Source organism: Desmodus rotundus, chromosome 1 (genome assembly GCF_022682495.2).
Source record: "Desmodus rotundus isolate HL8 chromosome 1, HLdesRot8A.1, whole genome shotgun sequence".
NCBI classification, from domain to species: Eukaryota; Metazoa; Chordata; class Mammalia; order Chiroptera; family Phyllostomidae; genus Desmodus; species Desmodus rotundus.
Genome location: NC_071387.1, coordinates 17,444,936 through 17,471,463, shown reverse-complemented (window position 1 = coordinate 17,471,463; position 26,528 = coordinate 17,444,936). Strand labels below are relative to the sequence as shown.

The window sequence follows — 26,528 nt, the reverse complement described above, 5'->3', positions numbered from 1 at the left end:
TTTCCAGTGCACATTTCATGCCCGTATGAGAACTGGAGCATACTGAAAAATGAAACATGTCTTCCAAAGTTTTGAGCCATCTAAAGTACTCTGTAACTACATTCATTGTTTTTTGATAAGACGTTTTGGAGATGGTGGTATCGTCTCCCTAATGATTAATAAAGAGGAAAAGGAAAGGATGCTGATACTTACTCTGAACTACATGCCAGACCTTTTAATGTCCATTAACTAATTTTTGTAATGACCCCATGAAATAGGCTTATCCTCATTTTGCAGATGAGGAAATTGAAGTTCAGATTAACCAATCTTTTAATGGCAAGTTAGGAGAATTTCTGAAGTCAGTCTGCTCCCAAACTCTTGCCACTTTACTTCACACTGTGATGTTTTCTTACTTGCTCGTCACCCAGTTCTTAATTATTCTGTTACCACCATTTACCTCTAAGAGTTCGACAGAAATATTTTATGCTTTGAGTCCAAATTAAGATCTGGCTAGAGTATAATACTCCCTAATTATGTGATTGTTTCTCCAAAGGGCTAGAAAGCCGCAAGGTCGGCTTTTGTCCTAAACCATTTATAACTATGGACTTGCCAGATGAGAGCCAGTGGGATGAAACCACCTGTGATATGGCTGTTTGTCAGCATCCACAATGCTGGGCAACCATCCGCCGGATTGAGAGGGGCCACCCTCGAATCTTGGGCTCACGCTGCAAAACTCCTCTGGATGTTGATGGTGAATTAGTCAGCCTATCTCTTTCCTTACAAGATCTTTGAACTATTTCTGTTTGTCTCCCTTGTGATATGTTACATATTTTCCTCTGGTCTGTTTTCTCAGAAAAACTCCCAGTGGTCACCCTTGTAAACATCTCTGATTCCTGCTTCCGGGCCAAGAGACATCCTCATCGACGTTTACCAGGATTTACCTTCGCCAAGCCTCACTCTTTATTGTCTCAGGGTTCAAAGTTTGCCTCCAAATTTCAAGGCAGGTAAATTATCACGGAAACTTCCTTTAAGCACCTGCTATTGCAAAATTCTGGGTTGACTTTCTTTACCCTTGTAGGAGGCTTTGAGAGAGCTGAGTTAAAATACTAATTCAGTGAAGGAAGTGGTAAATAGACAGAGGGAAACTAAAAGAAAGCATTCTTTTTTGTGTTCTAAGGAGTTGGTTAAAATGGGGGGTATATTAGTTTGCTAGGGTGCCATACATACAGAATACCACAGACTGAGTGGCTTAAACAACAGAAATTTATCTTCTCACAAATTCTGGAGGCTAAAAGTTCAAGATTAAGGTGTTGGCAGAACTGCTTTCTTCTGAGCCCTTGCTCCTTGGCTTGTAGGTGGCTGTCTTCTCCCTGTGTCTTCACGTGGCCTTCCCCCTGTGTGTGTCTGTGTCCTATCTCCTCTTTTTATGAGCACACCAGCATATTGGATGAGGGCTCACCGATAAGACTTCATTTTACCTTAATTACCTCTCTAAAGAGCTTTTCTCCAAATACAGTGAAAATATGAGTTACTGGGGGTTAGGGCATTAACAAATGAATTTTGGGGGAGGCAATTCAGCCCATATCAGGGACGACCTCATTCATTTCTGTGGGTCATCAGAAACTGTCTACACATGCTTGTCTGTCTTGTCTTATTTTTAAGTATGAAACTATAGGCTCCTGAAGGAAGAAGCAATGGCTTTTCTGTTTGAATACCCTACAAAGTTTAGGTACTCGGTTAGTGCTTGCTGATATATGAAGTTAAAGTGAACGTATCTGTAGAAATCTCAGACTTTTAAAATTTGAAGACCCCGTTGCCTGGAATAAAAGCACTAATAGTGGCTCTTGTAGTGATTTCTTGTCTCCTATCCCACGTAAGCAGCCCTTGATGATTTTTCTTCATCAAGGCTAAAGATAGTGTAGGAAAGAATAGGACTCCCTTTAGGTTCTCTAGTACTCAACCCCTGGAGCGGCTTTTCCCAGGCAGGGCCTATGAAGGGCAAGATTTGTTTAGTCTTCACGGCATCATTTGTTTAGTCACTCCTTGAATTCATAGATATATCTCAGTGGGGGCTGCTTTTCTGGGCACTGGGGATACAGTAGTGAACAAGATAGAGTCTTTACCCTCAAGGGGCTTTCAGCCTAGGTGGGGAGGCAAAGAATTATTCGTTGTGATGAGTGTAGCAAGAAGAGCGCCCCTTAGGTGTACTCATTAAACAGTAGCTCCTCATTCCCTCCTCCCTCCAGCTCCTGGTAATCTCTGTTATATTTTCTGTCTGTGAATTCGCCAGTTGTACGTACCTCATATAAGTGGAATCATACAGTGTTTATCCTTTTGTGTCTGGTTTATTTCATCTAGTGTGATGTTTTCAATGTTCTTCTGTGTTGTAGCATGTATCAGAATTTCATTCCTTTTTAAAAATATTCCTTTGTGTGTATATGCCAGATTTTGTTTATTTAATGTTTTTGGACGTCTCCATCAGAGGTACTTAATAAACCTTTATTGATGGTTATGTAACCATCTGTAGCTGGAGGGAGACAGGGGCATAGGCTGTGCATTCAGTTTGATCCAACAAATAGTCGTGCAGTGTTTGCAACGTGCAGTGTCCGTTTGGGAGCCGTTCCACGAAAAACAAACCAAACTTAATGAGATGGCACGCTCCTACATCCATTCGGCAAGTGCTCAGTCCAAGGCTTTCTAGAAGCAGAAGGCTTTTCCTCCTAGCACTCATTTTATCATCCCAAGTGGTCCTTTGTATCTCAGTCTCATGTTCAGAAATTCATTTTTAGGCCTCGGAAGAAGTTACCTGACAAAGATTTGATCAACTATACTGACAGATCTTCCAAAGTAAGTCACCGATTGAAAAAGGTACTTCCTCTGCACCTTCTCTTTATTAATGGAGATAAAACACTTACCTTTATTTGGCACTGTTCCTTGGGATGGCTGCAGTCTGAACGATGATGGTCATGTGGTGATAACTACCTAACGTTGGGCCCTTACTAAACGCCAGGCTCTGTGCTAATGGCTTTACATGCTGTACTGTTTCCAGAAATCCCAGACTCAAGTGGGTTTGATTTGTGGCAGTTTGGGATATGTGAGAATTTTGTCTCTACCCTACTTAGAACGTGTTCTGCTAGTAAATAAACACTGTCATCTCACAATACAGGGAAGTTAGAATGCTGGAATGGCAGACCTAAATTGGGCCTTGAGGTCATCTACTCTGATGACTTTCAAACATTTTTAGTTGTAACCTGCAGTTAGAATTACGTTGTGCAACAAAAATGTCATGGAACAATCCTTACCCTAACTAAGGGGGATGCACTCTGAGGTTTTCTATTCTGTTTTATTTTATTCTATTTCATTTTTAAACAATGTAGGCCACAATTCACTCAATTTGATTCGATGACCTATAAATAAGTTGCAACTACAGTTTGAAGAACATCGCTATGGTCTATCTCATATATTTTACAGTTGAAGAAACTGAGGCCCAGATAGGAAGTGATTTGCTAAAGCACATAGGTAGTTAGGAGCAGAAGTAAATTAGAGTTTAGGGAAAAAAACCCATCCATTGATACTCATCTACAATAAGAGAGGTTTGCTGACCTTTGCAGTCCTATTGATGCTTTTTATTTTTTTGTGAGCTACGTCACTTTTCAGTGTCATGTTGTGGGGAGTGTAAGGAACTAAGAGAGGGTAGACAGGTTCGAATGGATGAATGAACACACCACTCACCTCTTTGACCACTTCAGAACAAGAGGGTTACGTTAAGTTAGTTTTAAATTAATTGTTTGAATAGATAATGCATGTACATGGTTCTAAATTCAGAATCAGGAAAAGGTTGACAATGCAAAGTAGTCTCCCCTGTTCCCCTAAGCCTGTCAATTCCTTTTCATGGGGACAACCGTATTCTTAGCCACCCCCTTTCCTACGAGGGATATGGACTAGATCACTTATAAGGTTTCCTGGGGCAAATAGTGTTCTAGTATTTTAAATAGCTAAATATGTAGAGAGTTAAGACTTTAACTTTTATGTAGACGCCTATAATTATAGATAGGCTAAAAAAGTAGAACACTTGCTTTTGTTTCTGTCAATCCCCCCCCACTCCCAAATTATATTGTAATATCTGCAGAAGATCTAAGTTTTTGGAGTGGAGTGGCCAGAATTAGTGTTCCCTCAGGTAAGGTCCAAGGTACCCTTGTATGGGATGGAGTTGGGAGTTGCCAAATGCCACCGTAATGTCACAGGAAGCGGGGAGGCTATTCACTTAATAAATGCTTCCTCTTACAGTACCTGCACTGATACCTGGTTTCTTAGGGGAGTTTTATGAAGGTGTTTGGGGGATAGGAGAATGTCTTTTTGTTATCTTGTGAGTCACTGTACCCTCTGGTTCACATGATAATAGAGTCCTGGGCTTGGTACTGAGTGCCATCAGGAACTGGTACCTTCAAATGATACATAGTCTTTATATTTTTCTCTTAGCTTCCAGTGCTAAATTTGAATGAGACACCACTTCCTTGCCCTCAAGATGTTAGAAATATGGTTGTAGTCTGGATCCCAAAAGAACCAGAGGACCATGTTGGGTGAGTGTCATGTCTAGAACTAAGAGGTATTCACCTCTTACCTTCTACACAGCCCTACTGTCCTCTTCAGGCCTCCTTTAAGGATCTCCTTTGTAGCCACCTTACTGCAAGTAGCAGGAAGGACAACCAGAAGAGGCCGTAGTCTCTTGCATCTGCCACTTGCTACACTGGAATTCTATTTTAATGCACTTTGAGATTCATGTCCTGGGACTTCTCTATATGAAATTCTATGTGGCAGTAAATAGCGTACAAGATAGGGCCCAATGTATTTGAGAGGTTTGATTAAGACGCAAATTCTTTCTGACTATTAGTTTTTCCTATTAGCTATCAGCAACTAGAGAGAAAGTTTTCAGTGAAGCACAGGAATCTTCAGTGTTAACCCCAAAGCCTAGTAGCGCAGTGGCACAAAGCTACCACATGACAGCCACATACCAGCTACCACATACCACAAAGACAGCATGCAGAGCTTGTATACAAGCTGAGCGTTACGAAGATTGCTTGGCCAAGGCCCGAAGCCTTGCTAATACTGACAATTTTTGGAATAAAGTAGTTTTTCTTTCTTTTTTTAAAAAAAGATTTTATTATTTATTAATTTATTTATAGAGAGAAGAGAAGGGAGGGAGAAAAGAGAGGGAGAGAAACATCGATGTGAGAGAGGAACTGTTGCCTCTCTCATGTGCCCTGACTGGGGACCAAACCCACATCCAGCCATGGGCTCTGACCAGGGGCACGAATCGAACCAGGGACCTTTTGCTTTTGGGATGATGCCCATCCAACTGAGCCACACTGGTCAGGGCAAGAGTGTTTTTTCTTTTGTGACACCTGAGGCTTTCAGTTTCTTGTTAAGTGACTGTTTAGATGATGAGACTTAAGAATTTTTTTAATTTTGTTTTCCTTTTTAAAAAAGAACCTGTTACTGCTTCTTTATATATGCATTCTTTATGTGTGTATATGTACATGTATGTGTGTGTATGTATGGATATATATATATATATAGTGTAAATAAACAAATTTTTAAAATCCTAAGGGTTCACTTCCTTTCATATAAAAGAAGCCCAGAAGTAGGTGGGCCAGGGCTAGTAAGTCAGGTCTGTGAGGTAATCAGAAACCAGAGTTCCTTCTAGCTCTCTGGGTCATTATCCTTAGCCATGGCTTCCGTCTTCTAAGGTGCTTCATAGGGGATTTTAAGGGCTAAGCGACTGTTAGGCTCCAGCCATCATAGCCATGTTCCAGGCAAAAAGGAGGAGGAAGACAACAGAGCAAAAATATTTGAGGTCCTCCTCATGCGAAGTACTGAGAATTCAGTGGAGAACCAAATAGACTTGGTCCCTGTCCTTCTTCAGTCTTGTGGTGGTGGGGATTCAGGCATTTACAGACATCACCACACCTAAGTATGTAATTGCTAATTTGGATTAATGCTATTAAAGAAAATAACTGGGTTGTGTGAGAGAATCATGGGGAACCTAATTTAGATGTGAGGGCGGGGGTCCTTTTTTAGCAGCTTCTGGGCAGCAGGTACAACTGGACTCCCAGCCAGCCGTGTTAGAGTATTGAATAGTGGATAGAAATCTTCATAGTCATCATTCACAATATTCTTGGTACTTCTGTTTAAGATGTCTGGAAATACCTTGTGGTTATTCTTATTTCAAGGCCAGCTGAGAAGCATACTGTTCCCAGCCAGGATGGGAGGAAGAAAAGAAAGACACCTACAGTGGTAAGCTTGATGCTTTGGCCAAAGCTATATGATATTACTCTATAGAGCTTATTTTTGTTTTCCTTTGAGATATGTTCCCTCTTCTCCTGATCTCTCTTTAAATGAACAAAATTTGCGAAAGAAAACCCCTCTTAAGAAATGATTACCAAACCATTTGTGTTCACAGACTCTTTTTCCCTCCCTCCTTCCTGTAGGAAGGTGGAGAGCATCGCCTTGAAGAGATGTTAGGAGGAACTGTTGGGTGTTCAGGGGAAGTTTTTGGTCAGTTAAAAACTAATTGCCAGTGTGATGGAAATAGAATTTCAGTGGACTGTTATAATGGACCTGGGCTTTTACGTCTAATAGTACCATTTATTGGACAAATTAGCCTTGAAGAGTCCCAGAGCTGGAAGATGGCCACGTCCATTAGAATAGTGTCTTGGTCCATTTTGTTCATTGCTGAATCCCAGCCCTAGCCCTGTGCCTGACACGTGGTTTGCCGATAAGTATCTGTTCAGTTTGTCTAGTGAATAAGTGAATAACCTTTTGGGGGGAAAACAAACAAAACAACTAATCCCTGTTATGATCTGAATTCAGCAGCAGGGTTGGGGAGCCAGACAGGGGAGAGTGTGGTGGCTCTCACAGTGCAGAGTGGGGAGGGGCTGCTGGACTAGGTCTGGAAACAAGGAGTTGCATGTGCCGGGGTTGGGTTGGGAGGCGGGACAGCAGGTAGCGGGTGGAAGAGAGTGCGTCAGGGAGCTCTTCCCACTGTTTCTTTTCCAGAAAGACAAGTCTTCTCTGGTTCTCTCTGGAAAGCAGCACTTAGAAGCACAGTTGCAAGCTCCAGGGATAATTGTGCCTCCCCCATCCCCAGTACACTTTTTTGAGCAACTCAATTCAGAATTCCTACCTTTCTGGAACCAATCTGACACATTACCTCAGTATCTACTAAATGAGTAAGTATCACGTAAGCCTGTGGGAAAGCCAGGGCCCTTGCTTTTCTTTGAAGCTGAGAAGGGTCAAAGCAGTGTGCTCTTCCTGAGTTGGGGGGCAGAAAACCATCCCCCTATTTGTTCACTGAGTTCTTGGACTTAACAAAACACAGTGGTGCCGATAATCACCACCATTTATCAAGTACTTTCCATCTGCCAGGCCCTGTGCTACGGAAGCACATTACACATATTCCGTCATTTAAACCTCCACTAGGAGGTTCACCCCATCACACTCCTCTTCTTATCCTTGAGTTATGGGTAAGTGGGAGGCAGAATGGATTTGTGTTTTGGAGTGACACAACCTTCATATTTTGTATAAAAACTTACTGGCTTCATGAATTTAGGTAATTTATTTAGCTTCTTTAAGCTTCCTTTTCCTCGTTTGCAAAATGGGGACAATAATACCTGTCCTCAGGTGTTGTAAGGATTGACTGGTATAAAGCACATGAGACTCACAGATAGTAAACACTCAATCCACACAGCTATCAATCCACCTGAAAGCTGTTAGTGAATGAGCACCTGTTGGTATGGGCCTTTTAGGCTCAGAGTGGACAGTTCTTCAAATTTGTACCCCTTTTTGTGTTTCCTCTCAGCCACACTCTCCAGGAAGAGCTGTTGCTGAGTGTCTGGCTGTCTCTGTCCCCTTCAGTCTCTTGTCAGATGGAGAGAAAACCTCACCTTGTCCGGAGATGAAGACACAGCTGGCCATAATGAAAAAGAAACCTCCTCTGGAAAACAGCCGACCTGACAGTGCCATTTCTGCAAAGATGTTTTTATCTGTACATCGCCTCACCCTGCAAGTAAGAGTTAGGGAGCCTCAAGTAAGATGTCTATGCAAATCCAAATTCATCTATCTTCAAGGCACGAACAGCTGACTTTCTGTTTCTTCTTTCTCTTCTATCCGTCTACTCTGGACTGAAGCCCCACAGAAGGGCTGGGCTATACGTAGGTGAAAGCAAAAGTATGGGAAGGGGCTGAGGGGGGCAGTGTTCCCTCTTTCCCCTGCACTTCGTTTCCTGCTCGTTCCCCTCTCCGGGCTCGTGGTTCAGTGCTGCACACACCAGGTTCTCAAAAGTGCGTGCTGACGAGATGGATAAATGCATTTGGGGAATACATTTGGGGAAAGGGCAAGACCTACAGTAGAGTTTTTCTTTCTTTCTTTTTCTCCAGAGACCAGCATTGAGATATCCTGAACATTTGAAGAGATTATATTATAATCTGAAGGAAGAAAATAGGTTTCCTGGTACTGCCAGATCTCCAGGTACCATTCCCTTAGCCCACAATACTCATACTTGATCTTGGTCCAAATTCAGTTATGTTTGTGGCCCTAGTCACACAGACAGGTAGAACTCAGGAAACTACAATTTCAAGAAGCAGCCACCACCACCACCCCCAAGCCTGCCCCGGCTTGGTCCTGACCAGAGTCACCATTGTGGAGCAGGGCACAGCAAGCAGCCCCAGGGGAGGGTGGGAGCTGTCAGGGAGAAGAGGGTTGAGCTGCTTCTCTGGTCGCAAGGTAATAGGAAGCAGCAGTGGCCCCAGGAGAGGCGGCAACAGAGGACGTTGAAAACACCTACTAAGAAACAGGTAGAGCAGCACCGAGGGGTCCACCTAGGACTTGCTGGGACTGGAGACGTGGGTGCAGCCTGGAACGGGAAGGAATGGGTGAGAGGTGGGACTCTCCCTGTTCTCTGTCTGGCTATAGATACGAAGTTCCTATTTGGATGTAGATATTAACTTCCTTCCTTTAGACTCTTTGAAAAGTTTTCTTCACTTCCCAAAAGTCCTAACTCCGTTTGTCCTCATGCGGGTTTCAGGAGGCTAAAAAGAAATCCAAGCATGATCCAGGGAGCCACAGCACTTCGCATAAACATTTGGGTGCCATGGTTGGTGACCCATGTTATGGTAAGGAAAATGTGAGTTGAGAGTGACAGAGGCCCAGGATAGAGCTGAGGGCAGGAAAAGCTGAACACATGTGCCATTTGGGAACCTGTCTTATCAGTCATTCAGAATTTTCCTTGGAATGCTTTTATCAAGCACGAAGGTGTGGCTACCATCCTTCCATCAAACATATACTAAGCAAGCAAGCGGGGCCAGATGTCTGCTTCAATGGTATTTGAGAGAGGACCGCGAGCATGAGTCAGAGCCGTTTTCCCTCAGGTCTGACTTTAGAAAAGGCAGAGTGATTTGAGGGTGATGAACAAGCCCAGGTTACTGAAGGGAAGACCCCTGAGGGCCCATTGGTGGATGAGGCAGGGGAGGTCCGGGGCCCTTCACTAAAGCCCCAAGCAAGTTCTAAGGAAGCAGAGTCTGGGGCCCTCCGCCTCCTCTGCCACAAGTTAATCTCTGCAGCCTCAGGTTGAGATCAACACATAATCTAGCCCCATCTAGGAGGTGGGTAGCAAGTTCTCGACAGGTGGTCCTTTTCCTTTGGTGTTCACACTGGAGATAAGATGGATATCTCGATTTTTTTGGAGATCTTATCATGTCTGAGCTGCAGTGCCCTACCCAGTCCTACTGATATTTCTCAGCTGGAGTGCAGAATGGGAGGAAAGGAGGAAGAAAGAATGCCCCTAAAAACCTTCTGCCCTACTTAGACTGGACACTGCTGACTGTAATGTGAAAATAACTGCTTAATCATCAGAATTCGCTCTCCAACCCTGGGGCCCTAGGAAGGCTGGAGGGTGGGAGGAAGGTGTTTCCTGGGAAGGAAGCTGCTCTCTTGGTTTATTTCCCATTCCACTGAGCTCTCTGATACCAATGGTGTCCTCTAACTTGATGGTCTAAGAAGGCTCCTCACCTTCACATGGGAGGTAGAATGAACCAGGGCTGTGGCCCAGGGCAGGAGGTGACTTGTCCAAGGGTAGCCTCCCATCCAGAGTGATCCACACCCCTGAATTCCACTCTGGTGCCTTTACTGTTTCCTATACCTCCAATAGGAGCAGTTTTGCTTGGGTGAATGGGGTGCCCCTTTGAATCATGTGCTTAGAGTGGTGGCCTGTCCTCATTGAGCTGAGAAAGGCCTTATGGAAGAGATGATTTTTGCATTGGAATTTGGGTACATGTGAGAGTTTTCCTGATAGGGCAGAGAAGTCCTGCAAGTGGGAATAATCTGCAAAGGCATCCTGGCACAGCATGGCTGCTCAGGGAAACCGAGCTGTCCACCATGGCTGCAGGGCTGGATGTTTTTGGGAGAGAGGTGGGGAGGGGCTTGTATAGCCTGCCAAGTTGTTTGACCTCTATCCTCCAGGTCAGTGGTGCTCCACCTTGACTGCACACTGAAATCAACTGAGGAGCTTTTAGAACCCTAATTCCTGGGCTGCACCCCAGATCTATAAATCAGAATGTCTGGTATTGGCACCCAGGCCTCGGTGTTTTTAGAACTCTCCAGTGTTTCAGTTTGCAGCTAGTGTGGGAACCAGTTCTGGCAGAGAACCAACAGAAATTCTGAGCAAGGGAGTTCCTTGACTGGCTTTGCCTTTTAGCATACCTCTGGTGGCAGCTTGGAAGATGTTCATTTAGAGAAAGGGAGGCTGAGAATGGAAAGAATGAGTGCATTTCAGGACTAGTTGGGGATAAAGCTGATGTAAAACAATTCTGGAACTAGAGCTTTTTGTGGGGAGGGGTTTTGTTTTCAGAAACCAATGTGGGTACATTAGGTGTGGTGCAAGAAGGGCAGAGGAGTATTCATAAACAGAAAAGGTAGAGTCAGGGCTTCTTTTGCTGCTATGCTGTTCAGGTAGCTGCTGCTTAGGTTTCTTGGAGGAATCCTGGGTCTTTCAACACACACTTTACCTTAATTCTGTAGTAGATGTGGGCACAGTTCTGGGTGAACAGAATCACAAATAGAACTCAGAAAGCCTAACTCCCTTTTAGCTGCCTCTAAACTCCCGCCTTGTCCTGGATAGGGAGTTACGTGTAGACTAGGGGATCAATTAGAAGCCCCAAAATAGGATTGAAGTACATGTAAGAAGAGAACTGAGTTGACTCTGTGGTCACTAGGTCACAGAACTCTACGAGGTCAGGAAAGTGACAAGCAGCAGCAGCAGCAGATGAAGAAAAATAGCCCCACCTTGAAACAGGTGAGAGTGTATGAGGGCCATCCTGCAAGGGGCCTGTTTCAGTTGTCTGGTGCCGTCCAACCAACCACCCTGCAGCTGAAACCACAGCACTTGGTTATTTCTCATGATTCTGTGGGTTGACTGGAGAGTTTGCCCAGTCTGAATTCTGGACGTTGGGCTGGGCTGTTGGCCAAGTTGCCTTGGTTCTCTTGTATGAGTTCCTTACATGGGGCTAGTTTGGGCTTTTTGACAGCATAGTAATCTCATGCAAGCACTTGCTTAAGGGATGGGCCTAGAACTGGAACAGTGTCACTGATGCCACATTTTATTAGAAACCCCGCCCCCTGAAAATCTAGCCCAGATTCAAGAGGAGAGGAAACCAACTCTCTCTCTTGATGGAAGGAGCAGTGTGTGTGTACGGGAATGGGAGGAATTGTTGGCAGCCGCGCTTGGAGGCAATGTGTCCTTAGCTGGCAGCTGGGAATGGGGAAAAGTGGGCTCTGGCTTACCATCGGGATAGCCTGGAGGGCAAGAATGTGTGATACACGCCTCTTCTCTCTTCAGTCTCAGGAGGTGGGATTTTGTCCTTAGATGTTAATTTCTCTGAGAAAAGCATAATTTAGATAAAATGTCAAGTTTCCTTACCCTTACTCCAATGGATCCCACAGGATTCCACAGAGGGACCACAGATGGACCGTGCTGACAACTACCTGGATTCTTCCCCCAGTAAGCAGAGTAAGTCATAGGGTGGAAGGACCTTAGAAAGTGACTGAGGAAAGACAGGGAGAGCTAACTCTGTGTTGACCAGGCTGGTTCACCTCCCTGGATGACACAGACTTCGTCCCTCTGAAGGGTCCTGAAGACACCCCAGCCCTTCTTTTTCTGTCCCGTATTTGTCACAGTTAGCTGGGAGAAGGCTACAGGCATAAGTAATGGCTGGGTCTTCTTTTAGATCCTAAATTATCCAGGACAGAATCCACTAACGAGGGCATCAGTACTCAGATAGAGGTTGTGCCAGAAGAGCAAGAGAGGACCTCAGAGGACCTTTCAGCCACTACATTTAGACTACGTTGGAACCCTGAGCTCAAACTACTGAGGTTTCTTCAGTCTATTGATGATGAAGATGAGGAGAACCAACTCTCTGGGGCTCAGAGAGAAGAGTCTCCAGAGGAAGAGGCGGAAGTCGTCACTGGACAGCCTTATTCCACAGCAGGGTGCTTAGAGATCTGAGCACAGCGACCTTAGACATGAGGGCTAAAAGGAGAGGGGGCTTCTCCCTGGAGCCTTTACCAGGGCCTGAACTCTGGATTCTGTTGTCTTCATTCACCTCTACTTGCCTCTAAGCCCCACCCCTTTAAACATGAATTGTTTCTTTTCCATTAGGACCAGAATAATTTGTGATTAAACATAGCTGCTGCTTAATCAAAAGACTCATTCTCTGTTTCTGGGAGAGTGGGGAGAGATATTTCTTGGCATCTCTTTTCTGGATCACTTTAATCTTGTCTCTGAAGCTCTGAAAAGTTTCCAGGTGTAGGAAGATGAATTTGACCTGAAGGAACCCCTATGGTGTTCCTAACTTTGCCTCTCATCCTCAGGAAATGGCTTCTTTTGAGGGTGGCGTCCACATAATCATTCAATAATATTTGTTGTGTTATGTGTAATATTCCTTTGTATGTGGTGCAGGACTGGAAAGAGGCTGAAAGCTGCAGTTTCTAAGTTACTGAATCTGCAGGAACATTTCCCTGTTGCTCATAAAGACTCAGGATTGCTTGAACTTGATTTTTGGAAAGTTTTTTTTTTTTAATGTTTTTGTCCTTAAACTTTTTAATATGAAAAATTTCAAAATTACATGAAAGTAAAGGGGATAATATAACAAAATTCTTATGTACCCAATAAAAGCTGCAGGCCCTATGCCCTGTGAGCCCAGGCAAGGGCAGTTGGAGACCCAGCATTCTCAGCAGCTCTGCGGTTGAGGTCAAGCTTCCCTCCCACAAGTTGGGGCTGGGTAGAAGAAGGGAGTCCCCACGTATCAGCTGTACTCACAGGAACTTATCCTCAGCAGCCAGGTAAACTGGTGGCAAGATGAGAAATGATGACATCCTGTCCCTTCTGAGAAGACAGCCCTCTGACTTGGAGATGAGGGGTGAGGGAGCACCATGTTTTGGGGCTGCAACAGCTTGGAGTACAGCTCCTGTCTCACTGAAGTTGGGAAAGGGAGGGCACATACCATAGATTCTTGGAGTCCTTACTGAGTTTTTGTAGAATTTCTTGAACAAATGTTTCTTCATTTGCTGGATGCCCTTAGGGTCATTTCTAGAGACTTAAAAAATTAAAAAAAATTTTTTTTTCACTATTTTCATTGGAGAGCAGTCCATGAAGCTCCTTATACTGTTATGCCAGAAGTGGAACTCTGGGCTGGGCTTGAGATCTTTATACAAGGAGAAACCTGTCCCTCATCAGTTACTTGGTTACCCTAAGTACAGTTCATACAAGAAAGGCAGATTAAATGTTCGACTCCTTCTTAGCCTTGTCTCAAACACAGACCACATTAGAAAACTGAAGCTGCAGCTACCCATTCCTTCTCATTCCCAAGCCAAATAAAATGATATGACGTCATTTGTGTTACTAGACTGAACTATGCTTTGCTGAATCTTCATGGTGAGAGGAATACAAGAGGCATTCTTTGGCTTGTTTTAAAGAAAACAACATTTTTCAAATGTACATTACATTGCAGAATAACTGCCATGGGAATTTAAAAATTTACAACTTTTTTCGCTTTTCCTTAGCCTACACTCAGATATGTCCACCCAAGCAAATACGATTTCCAGTGGTCAGGAGTGGGGCTGAGGATGCACAGGGCTTAGCTTTCATTTGCTCATTTTATCTGAAGACTCAGAGAAGAGAAGTTCTAACTATCTGGTAGCTCATTAAACTACTTTGTAAAGCAAGTCTCAGACATTGGCACATTTTTTAAGTCCTGTTGATGAGTACAAAGTTACCTTTTGAATCATGACGTATTTGGAGTGAGAAGATATTTGCCATCTGAACCCTGGCCTTTGCTTCTATTTTCAAAGGGAGGTAAAAACATTAGCAGACTGAAACTTGTTTCACCTTTATTATACCAGCCCCTCAAATTCTGATAATCACAAACAGAATTTAGGGAAATATAATCTACATTCAACATTACGGTTTTCAAGATGCTTTACATCCACTATTTTGGTTGGCTGTCTGGCCAATAGATAAATACTGTAACCAAACACAGGTCTGCTGCCCAGGGCTTCAAGAGGCAGGTGCTAATGTAAAGGGAAGTGGTTTTATTTAGGGGCCAGCCACCTGGAAGATGGAGGACTCTCATCTCAAAGCCCATCTAAGCATCTCAGGCCTCCTGGCTACTTTATATAGCGGAATCTTTATATTGTGGAAAGAGGGGAACTAAGGAATTTCTGGTGACGTGCAGTTTCTCAGCTCCGCTCTTGGGTGGTTTCAATGTTATCTTCTGTGCGTGTCATCACATAGTTTCATCGTGCCATCTGCAGTTTCACTGTTGATATCTGGAACAGGACATGCAGGAGTGTTTCTGCTCGTTCTGATAGGAGTTGCTGGTGCGTGCCCAATTTTTTGTGGTCAGGGTCGTTCCTTGGTTAAGCAGGAGCTGCAACTGCTGACATCTACAAAACACTTACAAGGAAACTTAATCATGAATCTTCTATGAGTTTGTTAGTACAGCCTACTGTATAGTTACCACCTGATTAGCATACTATGTTTATTTCAGTCATGGTTACAGTTCCCCACTGTCAATTCTTTCTCCATATCTATAGAGCTATTGATGTCTTTTGAATCTTCTGGGGGAATGAAAAACCCTGAGCCTGTTGTAAAGCAAAATCTTGTAAGTTAAAAGCATACACACACACACACACACACACATATACATATATATATATATATATATATATATATATAATTATTTATTTTTAGAGGGAGGGGAAGGGTGGGAGAAAGAGAAACATCGATTGGTTGCCTCTTGAACACCCCTAACTGGGACCTGGCTTGCAACCCGGGCATGTGCCCTATCTGGGAATTGAACCAATGACCTGTGGCTCACAGGCTAGTGAGCTCACAGGCTCAATCCACTGAGCCACACCAGCCAATGCAAAAGCAGATATATATATTAGAGGTGCCCATTGTGCAGATACAATTTTTCCATCATGGGAAAAATAAGCCATAAAGAGCTTTGAAACAATAAAGGCAAGCATTATAAAGAAAAGAATGGTTAAACTTAAATATAAAATTCCTACTAATATGTACCGGAGTCCTTGTGGTATCCATGAAAATAGACTCACAAGCCAAAGAGACTCCAGTTCCCTCAAAGAGAGAGGTGTGATGGACCAATGTTTGTTGAAGCCTGTTGCCTGATTTGGGTGAAGCTCGTTTTCACCAGAGCTGAGTCAATGTAAGTGCAACAAGAGGGGCTTGGTGGTCCTGCAAACTCCTTGTTCTGCTGGTATGTATTCTAAGGCAATTCAATTGTCTAAGACAACTTTAGCTGGAAAGTCCAGGGATTTCTGAATATTAGTTTTGTTGGCTGTGGAATCACTTTAATCAAAAGTCTTGGAGAGATTCTGAAGTACATGCTGATGTGCAGCTACTCCCCACCAGGGAAACAGAGTACCTCTGAAGAAATATTCATCGCCATCTGGGATTTCTCCAGGAGGGTCGCAGGCCATTCAGGTGAACATTGATTGCTTTCCCTCGAGTCCCATCGGTCCAAACAGGTTTTTTTTTTTTTTTTACTTGCTTGTAGATCTCAGGAAGGAACAGTTCTCCTCTGGGGCCCCCTGGACGGGTTAAAAGCATCTGGAGTTGGGAGTCTATGTTTCAGTGGGATCTGCAGGTGAAGCTGCTGCCTTTCAGGAGAAAGGTTACTTGAGTGGGCAATTTGCAGAGCAAGCCACGTCCCAGTAGAGGGATGGGACATTCAGGTAAATAGAGGAAGCTGTGTGATGATTTCAGATCTCTGAGTTGGCATCTAAAGGCTGGAGGGAGGCTTGTTGCTGCATTGTCTCAATACCCCCTATGACCAAGACTGTTGTGGGGTTTTTGTTATTTTTTAGTCAGTTTGGTGTTTGATACAGAGTGTGTGGCTCCCATGTCTCCTAAAAGTCCAGCAACTTGTTCCCCACCGTCAGTTGTATCCGAGGCTCCTGTGGGGAAATAATGATTGGTCAGGAGGTGTTTAGAGGAGCCCCCAGGCCCCCTCATTCATCGTCTGAGTCAACATTCCATTTCACCCTCTGCCCATGTGCTCCCGTTTATTCTTTTTTTCCTATGCTTGTTGCTAGGCACCCCAGGCTTTCTGCCTTGGGGACCTGCACCTGGTCTATCATCCTCTCTCCAATCTTGTCTGTGCATAAGTGAAAAATAAAACTTTGAAGACCATTAACTGAACTAGAGTTTAATGTCCATACCTGTGTGTCATAGAGACTATTGAAACATAATTTCTCCCCCCTAAAATTACCCTCATTTTTATCAAAAAGCCAAATTAAGACTAATTCATTTACTTCCTTAAGTCCAGTTTCAATTTGGCCCGATTATTTGTGTAAAAATAACAGGAATAGCAATTGATAATATAGGCACTCTTAGGTGGGGTTTGCTGGAAGTTTATAAGGAATTTCCAAATTGAGCTTTAATTAGCCCCATGGGGCAGAGAAGCCAAACCACCCAGTTCCTCAAGTTCTCGAGGTTCCCCAAAATGTCTGGAGGTTCTTTCTTGTCATCTCCCAGGAAAGCAACCTTTGCTCCTTACCTGGAAAGACTGCAGTGAACCTTATGAATAAGCAAGGGACCAGGTCATTTCTCCAAGGGGCTTTTATCAGCTTCAAAGCCAATCTTCATTCCTTCAGGCTTTGCTGACATCCAGAGTCTAGGGATGTCTCTCTCAGACAGGACATTCCAGTCAAAGTCTCGGTTAATAAAATCACATTGGAAACTAGCTTTATGTGTCCTATTGGATTTATGCAAATAACAATATTGCCATAGGAATAATAATACTCGCTCATTAAGAGTATTCCAAATTCCAGGGGGATCAGGTAGGTTGAAAAATATAAATGCCTCAATATTGATCATGAAAGTATAATTTACCAAATTGCTTTAAGAAAAAAAGTTTGCTTATCTCTGAAAAAAAGATTAAAAATTAGAAATATTTTCAACAGAAAGTTACAAAAATTACAATTGTTTTCATTTGGACCCATAATCAATTTTTGTTCATCCTCATTATTTGCCAATATTTCTACAATCCACCTATTCCATAGAGTTCTAGTAATCTTCATTCAGTTCAAAAATATGATCTGAAAATTTACTCTCAGAAATATGTAATATAGAATAAGTCAGAGTCCTTTCCATGGATCTTTCTGAAAATGCAACATTTGTAAATGCACCAGGGTAAACAATGACTGTATCTAAATGACAAAACAACAACAAAAAAACCCAAACCAAAACTTTATATATTGTTATGAAACAATGTTAAATTATTTATTTACCCAAAGTGAGAATAAAGGTATCAAACATAAATACAGGATAGCAAAACTTTAGCTAACTTCCCAGAGACCAGTTTCCTTTTACCAGCAAAGCCTTTAAAGGCAGCTGATACCTTGAAGGGGAGGGGAGGAGTCCTCCAGATAAAGAACTCAGATGAAGAAATTCCTGCAATCCCTGCCTTGGGGTGGGCCTGCCAGCCTTCGAAGGGGCTTGGATTTAGAACCTGGGCCTTTGATCTTCTCATCCATCTTCCTCTCTTTAAGGCAGAGTTGACAGACTTAATCAGGAAGAAAGGATGAGGTTGTGACTAAGAGACTGAGGGGAAGGAGCCCTCATTAACCCTTTGCTTCAGCCCCTCAGTGTTCTAAGAGAGGAGGTAGCTTGCTAACTGCCATTTCCCCACACTCTGGGCCAAAGGAATCAGGACAATTAAGGCCGAATAGCTGGGTGGCTCCAGCCAGAATCACACGGAGTTCCTCTTTCTGTACTTAAGCAGACTAGAGGATTTAAGACTTAACCTGTTGGAATGTTGTCCTAGCAGCCTTCTGTTTCTCAGGAAGTTGTCCGGATTCTTTCTTTCTTTTCTACTTTTTTTTTTTTGTGATCTTCACTAGGGTTAGGCCACTTTGTTTGGGTCACCATAGTTTCCTGAGCATAGTTCCCAACGACATCTGGCCCAGTTTGACCTGTGTGTAGAAGCGGCGGCAATGAAAGCATCTTCAGATATTCTATGTGTCCGTGCTCTTCTCCTTGCCAGCCTTCTTTTGTTTTGGTACTGGTCCTAACATCTGGGGTAACTCACCTGTTCTTTGTTGTTTTTGGATTACAGAAATCCCCCTTGGGTGGGAGAGAGTCAGGGTTTCATCCATGGGAGCAGTAATCTTTAAACAATAGAACTTACCCAAATGCACTTAAAGGAATTTTTCACTAAATTAAGGACAGAAATACCTCTGGACTTTATAGGAATTGTTAGAGGCCCTTCAGAGTCCAGAGGAATCTGGGAAAGAATTTCTAAGTTTTCTCTTTCAGTTGCCAGAAGGTACCAGTGTGTGAAATTAACTTGCCCTTCTATTTATATGTTGATTTAAAAAATATAGGGTACCTATTATATGTTAGAGAATCAACCCCTTTGTTACCGTCATAGAGGAGAAAAAAGTTCTGGGGAGATTGTGGAGACTCATTGAGGAATATAGCTAGAAATTTTCCAGGATCAAGCAGTAAACTGGTTTGTGACCACTAGGTGGCGATATTACATTATGAAAATGACATCCTTCAATATCTGGAGGCCTCTTTTTTTTTTTTCTAACCACTCAGGGTATGTCTCCTCCGTCTCCCCCGTTTAATTTCTCCTCTCATAGTCTCAATGGGGTTCATCGCTTGTTTGCTGTCACCTCTCTTGCCAGACTGTGAGTTTCTGTGAGTGGCATCTGTCTTCACTGCACATGTTTAGTCCCTATTTAAGTGCCTGGAACATTGTAAATGCTCAGTAATATATGCTGAATGAGCGAATGAATGAAGAACATATGAGACGTCTCCTTTCTGTAGGATACGTATAATGTAGCAGTATGAGCTGAGTGGTAGCTGTAGTGATGAGAAGGAGGGGCATTTGGATGCTACCTGAGCCAGAGTTAGGTTTTGGCAAGCGGAGATGTTTGTGGAAGTGGCCTTTAGCTGGAGGGAAGTGACGCGGGTGGGAAAAGTTTGGGGGATAGGCAAGGAGCGTAGTGTTCCTGTCTGGGATGGGTGAAAGCTGGGACTGGAGACAGCTTATGGCTAGATTGTTCCAGGCCTTGAATGTCAGGCTAGAGAGAGTGGACTAATATTTAGAAAATGTTAATCTAATGGCAGTGAAACTTGAGTTAGAGAGAGATTGGCAAGACCAGTGAGGTCAGTTATCAAAGATGAAAAGTGATCAGGACCTGGATTAGGTAGGTGGCAATAAGAATGGAGACAAAGGGACATTGTACAAAAGAAGAATTAACAACTACCTGGAGAGTGGAAAGAGAGTGGAAAGAGAGGGAGAGGGAGGAGTCAAAGAATTTTCAGCCTGATTCAGTTAGGTGCTGTCATTATTAGAAATTATGAAGTCAAAGGAGAAGTCAGTTTAAAGAAAGATCAACTTTTGCCCTGGCTGGTGTGGCTCAATGGATTGAGCATTGGCCTGCAAACCAAAGGGTTTCTGGTTTGATTCTCAGTCAGGGCACAAGCCTGGGTTGCGGGCCAGGTCCCTAGTAGGGGGCGTGTGAGAGGCAACCAAACATTGTGGTTTCTCTCCCTCCCTTTCCCTCTGTCTAAAAATAAATAAATAAAATCTTTAAAAGAAAGAAAGAAAGAAAGAATGGTCAACTTTTGATGTAATTGGAATTCCTGAACATCAAACCTTTACAATGAAGTTATTGTTTGTTATACATACTTTTCACTTATGGAAATTCAATGCAAAAATGAAGCACAGGTGGAAAGGAGTCACAGAGAATATAATGCAACTGGTAGGGGCTGTTCCAGCTCCGCCATTCAGTGAAAGTACATCCCACAGGGAATGTGAGATGGGGAAGGTGAATTTGCTGTTCCCGTCTTGATTTACAATACCATGTGCATTTTATGGGCGACTAATGGCTTGTTTGAGGGTAATTTTAGCTATTCACAATCTATTTTAGATCAGAATTTCCTAGCAAGATTTGGCATTTTAAAATGTGTGCCAGACACCAGGCTGGGCAGTAGGCAGCTACCAAGAAGACACATCTCAGTCGCTGCACGAGAGTTGTCCACAGTCTAATTGGGTAGAGAGATATGGAAGCAGACAGTGAGGGCTAGAGACCATGTGGACAGTCAGAAGTGGGTGCAGAGAGGACTAAGTTTGTTGGTGAGTATGTAAAAGCAGAGGTGGCCCTGGGCCCTGGGGTTGGAGAGAGACCTGAGAGTCAGTGTCAGAACAGGTAAGAGTAGCAAGAAGAGTGGGTGAGATCTCAGAGGGGAAATACTGAGGAAGGAGAAGATTCACAATTGGGTAAAATATTCTCTGTAGAAGTCAGGAGAGTCATAAAATTAAGCAATTATCAGAGAGGTAGGAGGAAAACTAAGGTAAGGTGGATGAAGCCTGAGAAGAGTACATAATTTTCGTAATTAGGAAGTCAGCAGTGACCTTTGAACAGTTTTAGTAGAGTGGTGGGGCAGAAAAAGGGGTCCAGAGTGATGGATGAGAATCTGGAAGCAAAGAGAATACATGCCACTTCTCTAAGTTATGGCTCCAGTAAAACCAGCCTGGGTACATTCCTGATGAAAGCTCCCTGGAGAATTGCTGGGATCTCTGGATTCCATGACCTCTGTTCCTGAATGGTCTGTCACCTGGAAGTGCATTCCATCATCACAGTACACTGGTCCAGAAACTGGTCTTGCTCTGCATGAGCCTTATATGCCCAGCTTGAGTGCAAACCAGCTGAGCCGCAGACCTCAGCTGTGGTCTGTTGCATTTTATACTAAACGTATCTATATTTTATTACATAAGTAAAATCAACATTCCCACGTAACTGCAAATGCTAACTTGCTAATCGCTTCCCTGGAGTTTGCTTCTTGCAATTATCTCATCAGAATTTAGACAAGGCAATATGTAACAGTTTATTCCAGGATGCAGGGAGCTCTGGGGGGTTTTAGTTAATGGCTCCTTATCCTAGTTATATTGTTCTTTTAAAGAGATTTAAATAATAATAAAAAACCCTCTTTTATATGTTCCCATGTAGTTACCATTTCTGCTGTTCTCTCAATTCCTTTGTGTAAATCAAGACTTCCCTATGGTATCATTTCTTTTCTGCCTCAAAGACTTGAACATTTCCTCTAGTGCAGTTTGTCAATGATGAATGCATTCATCTTTTGTAAGTCTGAGAAAATCTTTATTTTTGCCTTCGTTTTTGAAAGATATTTTTGCTGGGTAAAGAATTTTAGGTTGGCAGTTTTTTTTCCTTTTAATACTTTAAGGATGTTGCTTCACTGTCTTCTGGTACACACTTCTGATGAGAAGTCCAATGTCATTCTTATCTTGGTTCCTCTGTATGTAATGTGGGTTTGGTTTTTTTCCTGGCCGCTTTTAAGATTTTCTCTTTATCACTGATTTTAAGCAATTTAATCATGATGTGCTTGGTACAAGTTTCTTTGTTTTTTCTGCTTGGGATTCATTGAGCTTCTTGGATTTGTGGGTGTATAGTTTTCATTAAATTTGAGAAAATTTTACCCATTCTTTTTTTCAAATATATTTTCTGTCCCCTACCTCCTTCAGGAATTCCAATTGCATGTTTGTTAGGCTGCTGGAAGTTGTCCTGCCGCTGATGGATGCTCTGGTTTTTGTTCTTTGTTTTTCCTTTTTGGGCCCTTTTCTCTTTGTGTTTTATTTTGGATAGTTTCTATTGCTATGTCTTAAGTTTACTAATCCTTTACTCTTTCCTGCAGTGTCTAAACTGCTGTTAACCCTATCCTTTACATGGTATTTTGCATTTCTAGATGTTCGATTTTGCCTTTTTTATATCTTCCATGTCTCTACTTAACATGCTCTCAAAGTGCTTCTTGAACATACAGAATACAGTTGTAATGACTATTTTAATATGTTATATGCTAATTCTATCATCTATGTCATTTCAGGATTGGTTCCTATTGATTTTTCCCCTTATGGGTCATATTTTCCTGCTTCTTTACATGCCCAGTAACTTTTTATTGGATACCACCCATTGTGATATTATTTTGTTGTATATTGGGATATTTTTGTATTCCTATAAATATTATTGAGCTTGTTCTGAGATGCAGTTAATTTACTTATAAACATTTTGATATTTTTGGGTCTTGCATTTAAGCTTTTTTAAATGGGACCAGAGCATCATTTAGTCTAGAGCTAATTATTCCTCAAAATTGAGGCAAAACCCTTCTCAGCACCTATCCAGTGCCCCATGAATTAGAAGTCTTCCTACTTCAGCTGGTGAAAATAAGAACCATCCCTGGTCCTACAAGACTTCAAAAATTGTTCCTTTTTGTCTTTTTAGGTAGTTCTTTCTCCATCCTCAACATACTTTCCTCACACCCATCAGCTCATCAGCACTTAGCTAAAGATGTGAGGGGAGACCCTCTGCAGATCTCTGAAGCTGTCTCTCCGGGCAGCCCTTTCCTCTCTGATACTCTGTCCTGTGAATTCTCGCTGCCTCCTGAGCTCCTCAACTGAGGGGTTTGGAGTTGGCCTGGGCTCCTCCTCCCTTTCAGAAAGTCACTCCAGGCAATAATAATCATAGGGTAATCTTAGGGCTCACCTTGTGGGTTTTCTGTTTCTCAGGGATCACTAACCTTTGCTACTTAATGTGCAATATCTTTCCGTATATTTTGTTCAGAGTTTTTGTTTTTTTAAGTGTGAGGAAAAATCCACTTTTTGGGTCAGATCCAGTCCCAAGATGTTACTCCATCTTGGCTGGAAGCAGAAGTGTCTATTATTCTTTAGGTTTGGGAAACGTTTTGTGGGCCTCTGGAGCCTTTGATTATGCCGATCCAAGGCATCCCTTCTCAGGTCAGGAAAGGGGTGCTTCCTAAAGAGGCTGTAAGGGCACTGAGCCCTTCTAGAGGAGACGGGGACTCTGCTTTGCTTTTCTGGCTCTTGTCAAGTCTTTGGGTTTTATTTTCGGTCTCAACTTACTATTTCACCCTCCTGTGGCTGTCTCTTCTACTTTGAAACAACACCTCCCAGCTCACTTGACATCTTGAACTTTTTAATTTGGTTCCCTTAGACCCTGTTTGTGTATTTAGGTCACCAAAGGCTTCTGCGTCTCAGGCAAATGAAAGTTTCTCAGTGGCAGTTACAGCAACCAGCATCTGCTTCTGTAGAGAAGCACTAACCCAAAGGCACTGTGTTCTAACTTGAAGATGAATTGCAGACATACTTTTAAAAGGCAATTCCTGAATTTCAAGGGTGAATAAAATACCACTTAACAAAGCATTCCAGCTGGTTAAATTTAGGACAAGAAAAAAACCTGACCTGAGAATATTCTCTGGCTTTGAGCCCAGAGTATTTTTCCTTTTAGAGTGAATTTGGTACATTTTCATTCATGTGGAGCTGTTGCCTTCCAGCATTTTATTCTGGGATGGAAGGTCAACAATGATTGCCTTGGTGCTGAATCCAATGGACGCTTTTCAGTTATTAAGCTATTTGACCTCTCAATAGTATTTGACATCACAATCTCCTTCCTAATATACTCTCTGGCTTTCCTTGTCCCTTGCTAGCCTTTCTTCCTCTGCCTGTCATTTCAGTTGGAATTCTTGGCTCTTGCCTGAGCCTTTTTCTCACGTTAAATATTCTCCTTGGGCTCTCTTATCCATGCCCATGGTTAGACTGGGAATTCCTAAGTCTATATTTTTAGCCTAAGTATTCTTTCCTGAACTTCTGTTCAGTATATTCAACAGTTCACCTGACATCTGCGTGACGCAGCACACAGGTGAGTCAACCTTCGTAGGCTCATGGTTGAGCTCATCGTCTCCCCCGAGTCCATCCCTTCCTCCCATGTCCACCATTTCTGGGAAAGGCACTCCATCCCCGAGTCCTGTTGGTTCTACCTCTTTTCATCCCTACGGCTACTACACTCATTTAGCCAATGGTATCTTATTGCCTGAATTACTGGAAAAGACGTCACCTAAGAACATTTTCTGATTCCAACCCTCATGCCACCCTTCCTCCATCCCAACTCATTTTTTTCATACATTAGCCAGAGTAATCTTTCTAAAACATAAATTAAAACCCTTTGGGATCTTGCTTAAAATCTTTCCGTTGCTGCTCTGTGATCTGAGGATTAACCCTAAACTCCTTGTAGTAATATGCATATGAAGCCCCGTGTGATGTTTACCTTTTTGCATATTACTTCCTCCCTCCCACTCTAAGTTCTCTGCCACTGCTTCCTGTTGTTTAGTTCCTAAAATGTACAACGCTTCTCTTTTCTGACCTTTCCGTGTTTGTTCTTTCTGCCTGTAGCCCTTCCTTTACCTCCTTTGATTGGCTAAATAATCCTTCAGGTAAGACTTTGAGAAGTCTTCTCTGACTTCCTTTATCATCTTGGTCTGCTCAGCTCCCCAGACTGACTGAGATGTTACTCTGTGTTTCCCCAGGTTTCTGTGTTTCCTCTGTGGGAACACTCATCCAATGTCTCAGTGGACTGGAAGCTCCATCGGGTTTTCCTCTCTAACTCCGGTGCTCAGACTAAGGCTCAACACAACATAGGTGCTTAGTTTAGCAAACATTTGTTGAATTGAATGTTAATGTATCAGTAGCCATGGAGGTCTTAGTCCTACTAGTCTGTAGCCTAGATACTCTGAGCAAGAGAATTGGTGTGAAAGATGAAATTCTACAGTGGTTCTTTGGCTGCATTCTTATTTCTCCACTGCTCATTTACTACTTTAGCAATGTGATTCATTTAACAGCTCCGAATCTTAGTCGCCTCATCTATAAACTCAAATGCTTGAATTTCCTGCAGGCAAATAGTGGGGCCAGATAATTTTGTTCCTTTGTTCTTTTTTCAGTTGCTAGTAATTTGTGCATCAGTCAGTTATTTTCCTCTCTTGCGCAATGATTATTCATGTTGGTGCATTTATACTTTTCTTACTGATCTGTAAGACTTATTTGTATTTATTTGCCATATATTTTATAAGTATTTTAAATTCATTTTTAATTAAAAATATTTGTATGGCCATAGACAAGCTTTTAATATTTTTGATTTTTTTCAACCATTTAAAAAGATAAAATCCATTCGTAGTTCACTTGCTGCCCCCAAATAGGCAGTGAGTCAGATATCGTCTGCAGGCGTAGTTTGCCCACCTCTGCACTATGTACGTTAAAATCGAACCATCTCTGCCTTCCTGGAGTAAATACCACTTGATCGTGAATAGACTGCTGGTTTTCATATGTGATATTTCACCAAAAATTTTTGTGTTTGCATTCATAAGTCAGATTTGCTTTAGCAGAGATTTCAAACTTGTAATAGGGCAGAGGTAGATTTTATTTGGCCTACATTATATTTTTAATTTTTTTGAATGAATAGCCAATGTTTAAAAAATGAGAGATATTACATTAAAAGCTATAGATTTCTGGCTTTTCTTAAAAGAAAAGAAATGTATCAAAATGGGGAGAATGTGGGCCCAGTTTTGTTACATTTTCACAGATCTTCTCTATACACGTTTTCTATTTCATTAATTTCTACTCTTATTTTTATCTTTGGCCTTTGGCCTATAGTTTTCTGTTGCTAACCTTATCTGGTTTTTGTCTTTGCCTAAACATACATAGCACTGACAATTTTTTTTCACTTCTTTTTTCTAGTTATAAAACAGTTTAAATTACACTGGCAATATTTGTTTCTTGAAGGTCTTATAGAATTGGCCCCTAAAACTACCTGGATCTTCTATAATTTTGTCAGGTAGAGTTTTGATTTCCTTTTGTATTTTTTCTATGGTTAATGGGCTATAAAAATTTCAAACTCTTGTATCAATTTTAATAATTAATTCTTTCTAGAAAATCCTCCATTCCCTTCACTCAGATTTCCAAATTTATAAATAAGGTTGCAATGATTTTATCTTATAATTTAAAGAATTACCTTGTTATCTTGGGTAGCTTTCTCTTTCCTAAACTTGTTTATTTGTAGTTTTCTTTGTTTGGCCAGAGCTCTATTTTATTGTGTGTGTGTGT

General features: G+C 42.3%; 2 protein-coding genes across 2 annotated transcripts in view; both read left to right on the top strand.

Annotated features, from left to right (window-relative positions):
• Positions 1 to 534: 534 nt before the first annotated feature.
• On the top strand, positions 535 to 12,716 carry C1H9orf43 (chromosome 1 C9orf43 homolog). Its single transcript, XM_053921487.1, has 13 exons — positions 535 to 730; positions 833 to 983; positions 2,769 to 2,847; positions 4,459 to 4,559; positions 6,210 to 6,273; positions 7,036 to 7,208; positions 7,894 to 8,044; positions 8,415 to 8,505; positions 8,761 to 8,831; positions 9,062 to 9,122; positions 11,247 to 11,326; positions 11,974 to 12,040; positions 12,258 to 12,716. Exons 1-13 carry the CDS (start codon positions 580 to 582, stop codon positions 12,533 to 12,535), a joined length of 1,518 nt encoding a protein of 505 aa, XP_053777462.1. The 5' UTR covers positions 535 to 579; the 3' UTR covers positions 12,536 to 12,716.
• A 3,472-nt stretch (positions 12,717 to 16,188) lies between these two features.
• RGS3 (regulator of G protein signaling 3) overlaps positions 16,189 to 26,528 on the top strand; it is a 130,631-nt gene continuing 120,291 nt past the window's right edge. Inside the window, exon 1 of the mRNA XM_045196688.3 lies at positions 16,189 to 16,284. Within this exon, the coding sequence (XP_045052623.2) occupies positions 16,272 to 16,284 (13 nt within the window). The 5' untranslated portion in view covers positions 16,189 to 16,271. The remainder of the gene's footprint in view (positions 16,285 to 26,528) is intronic.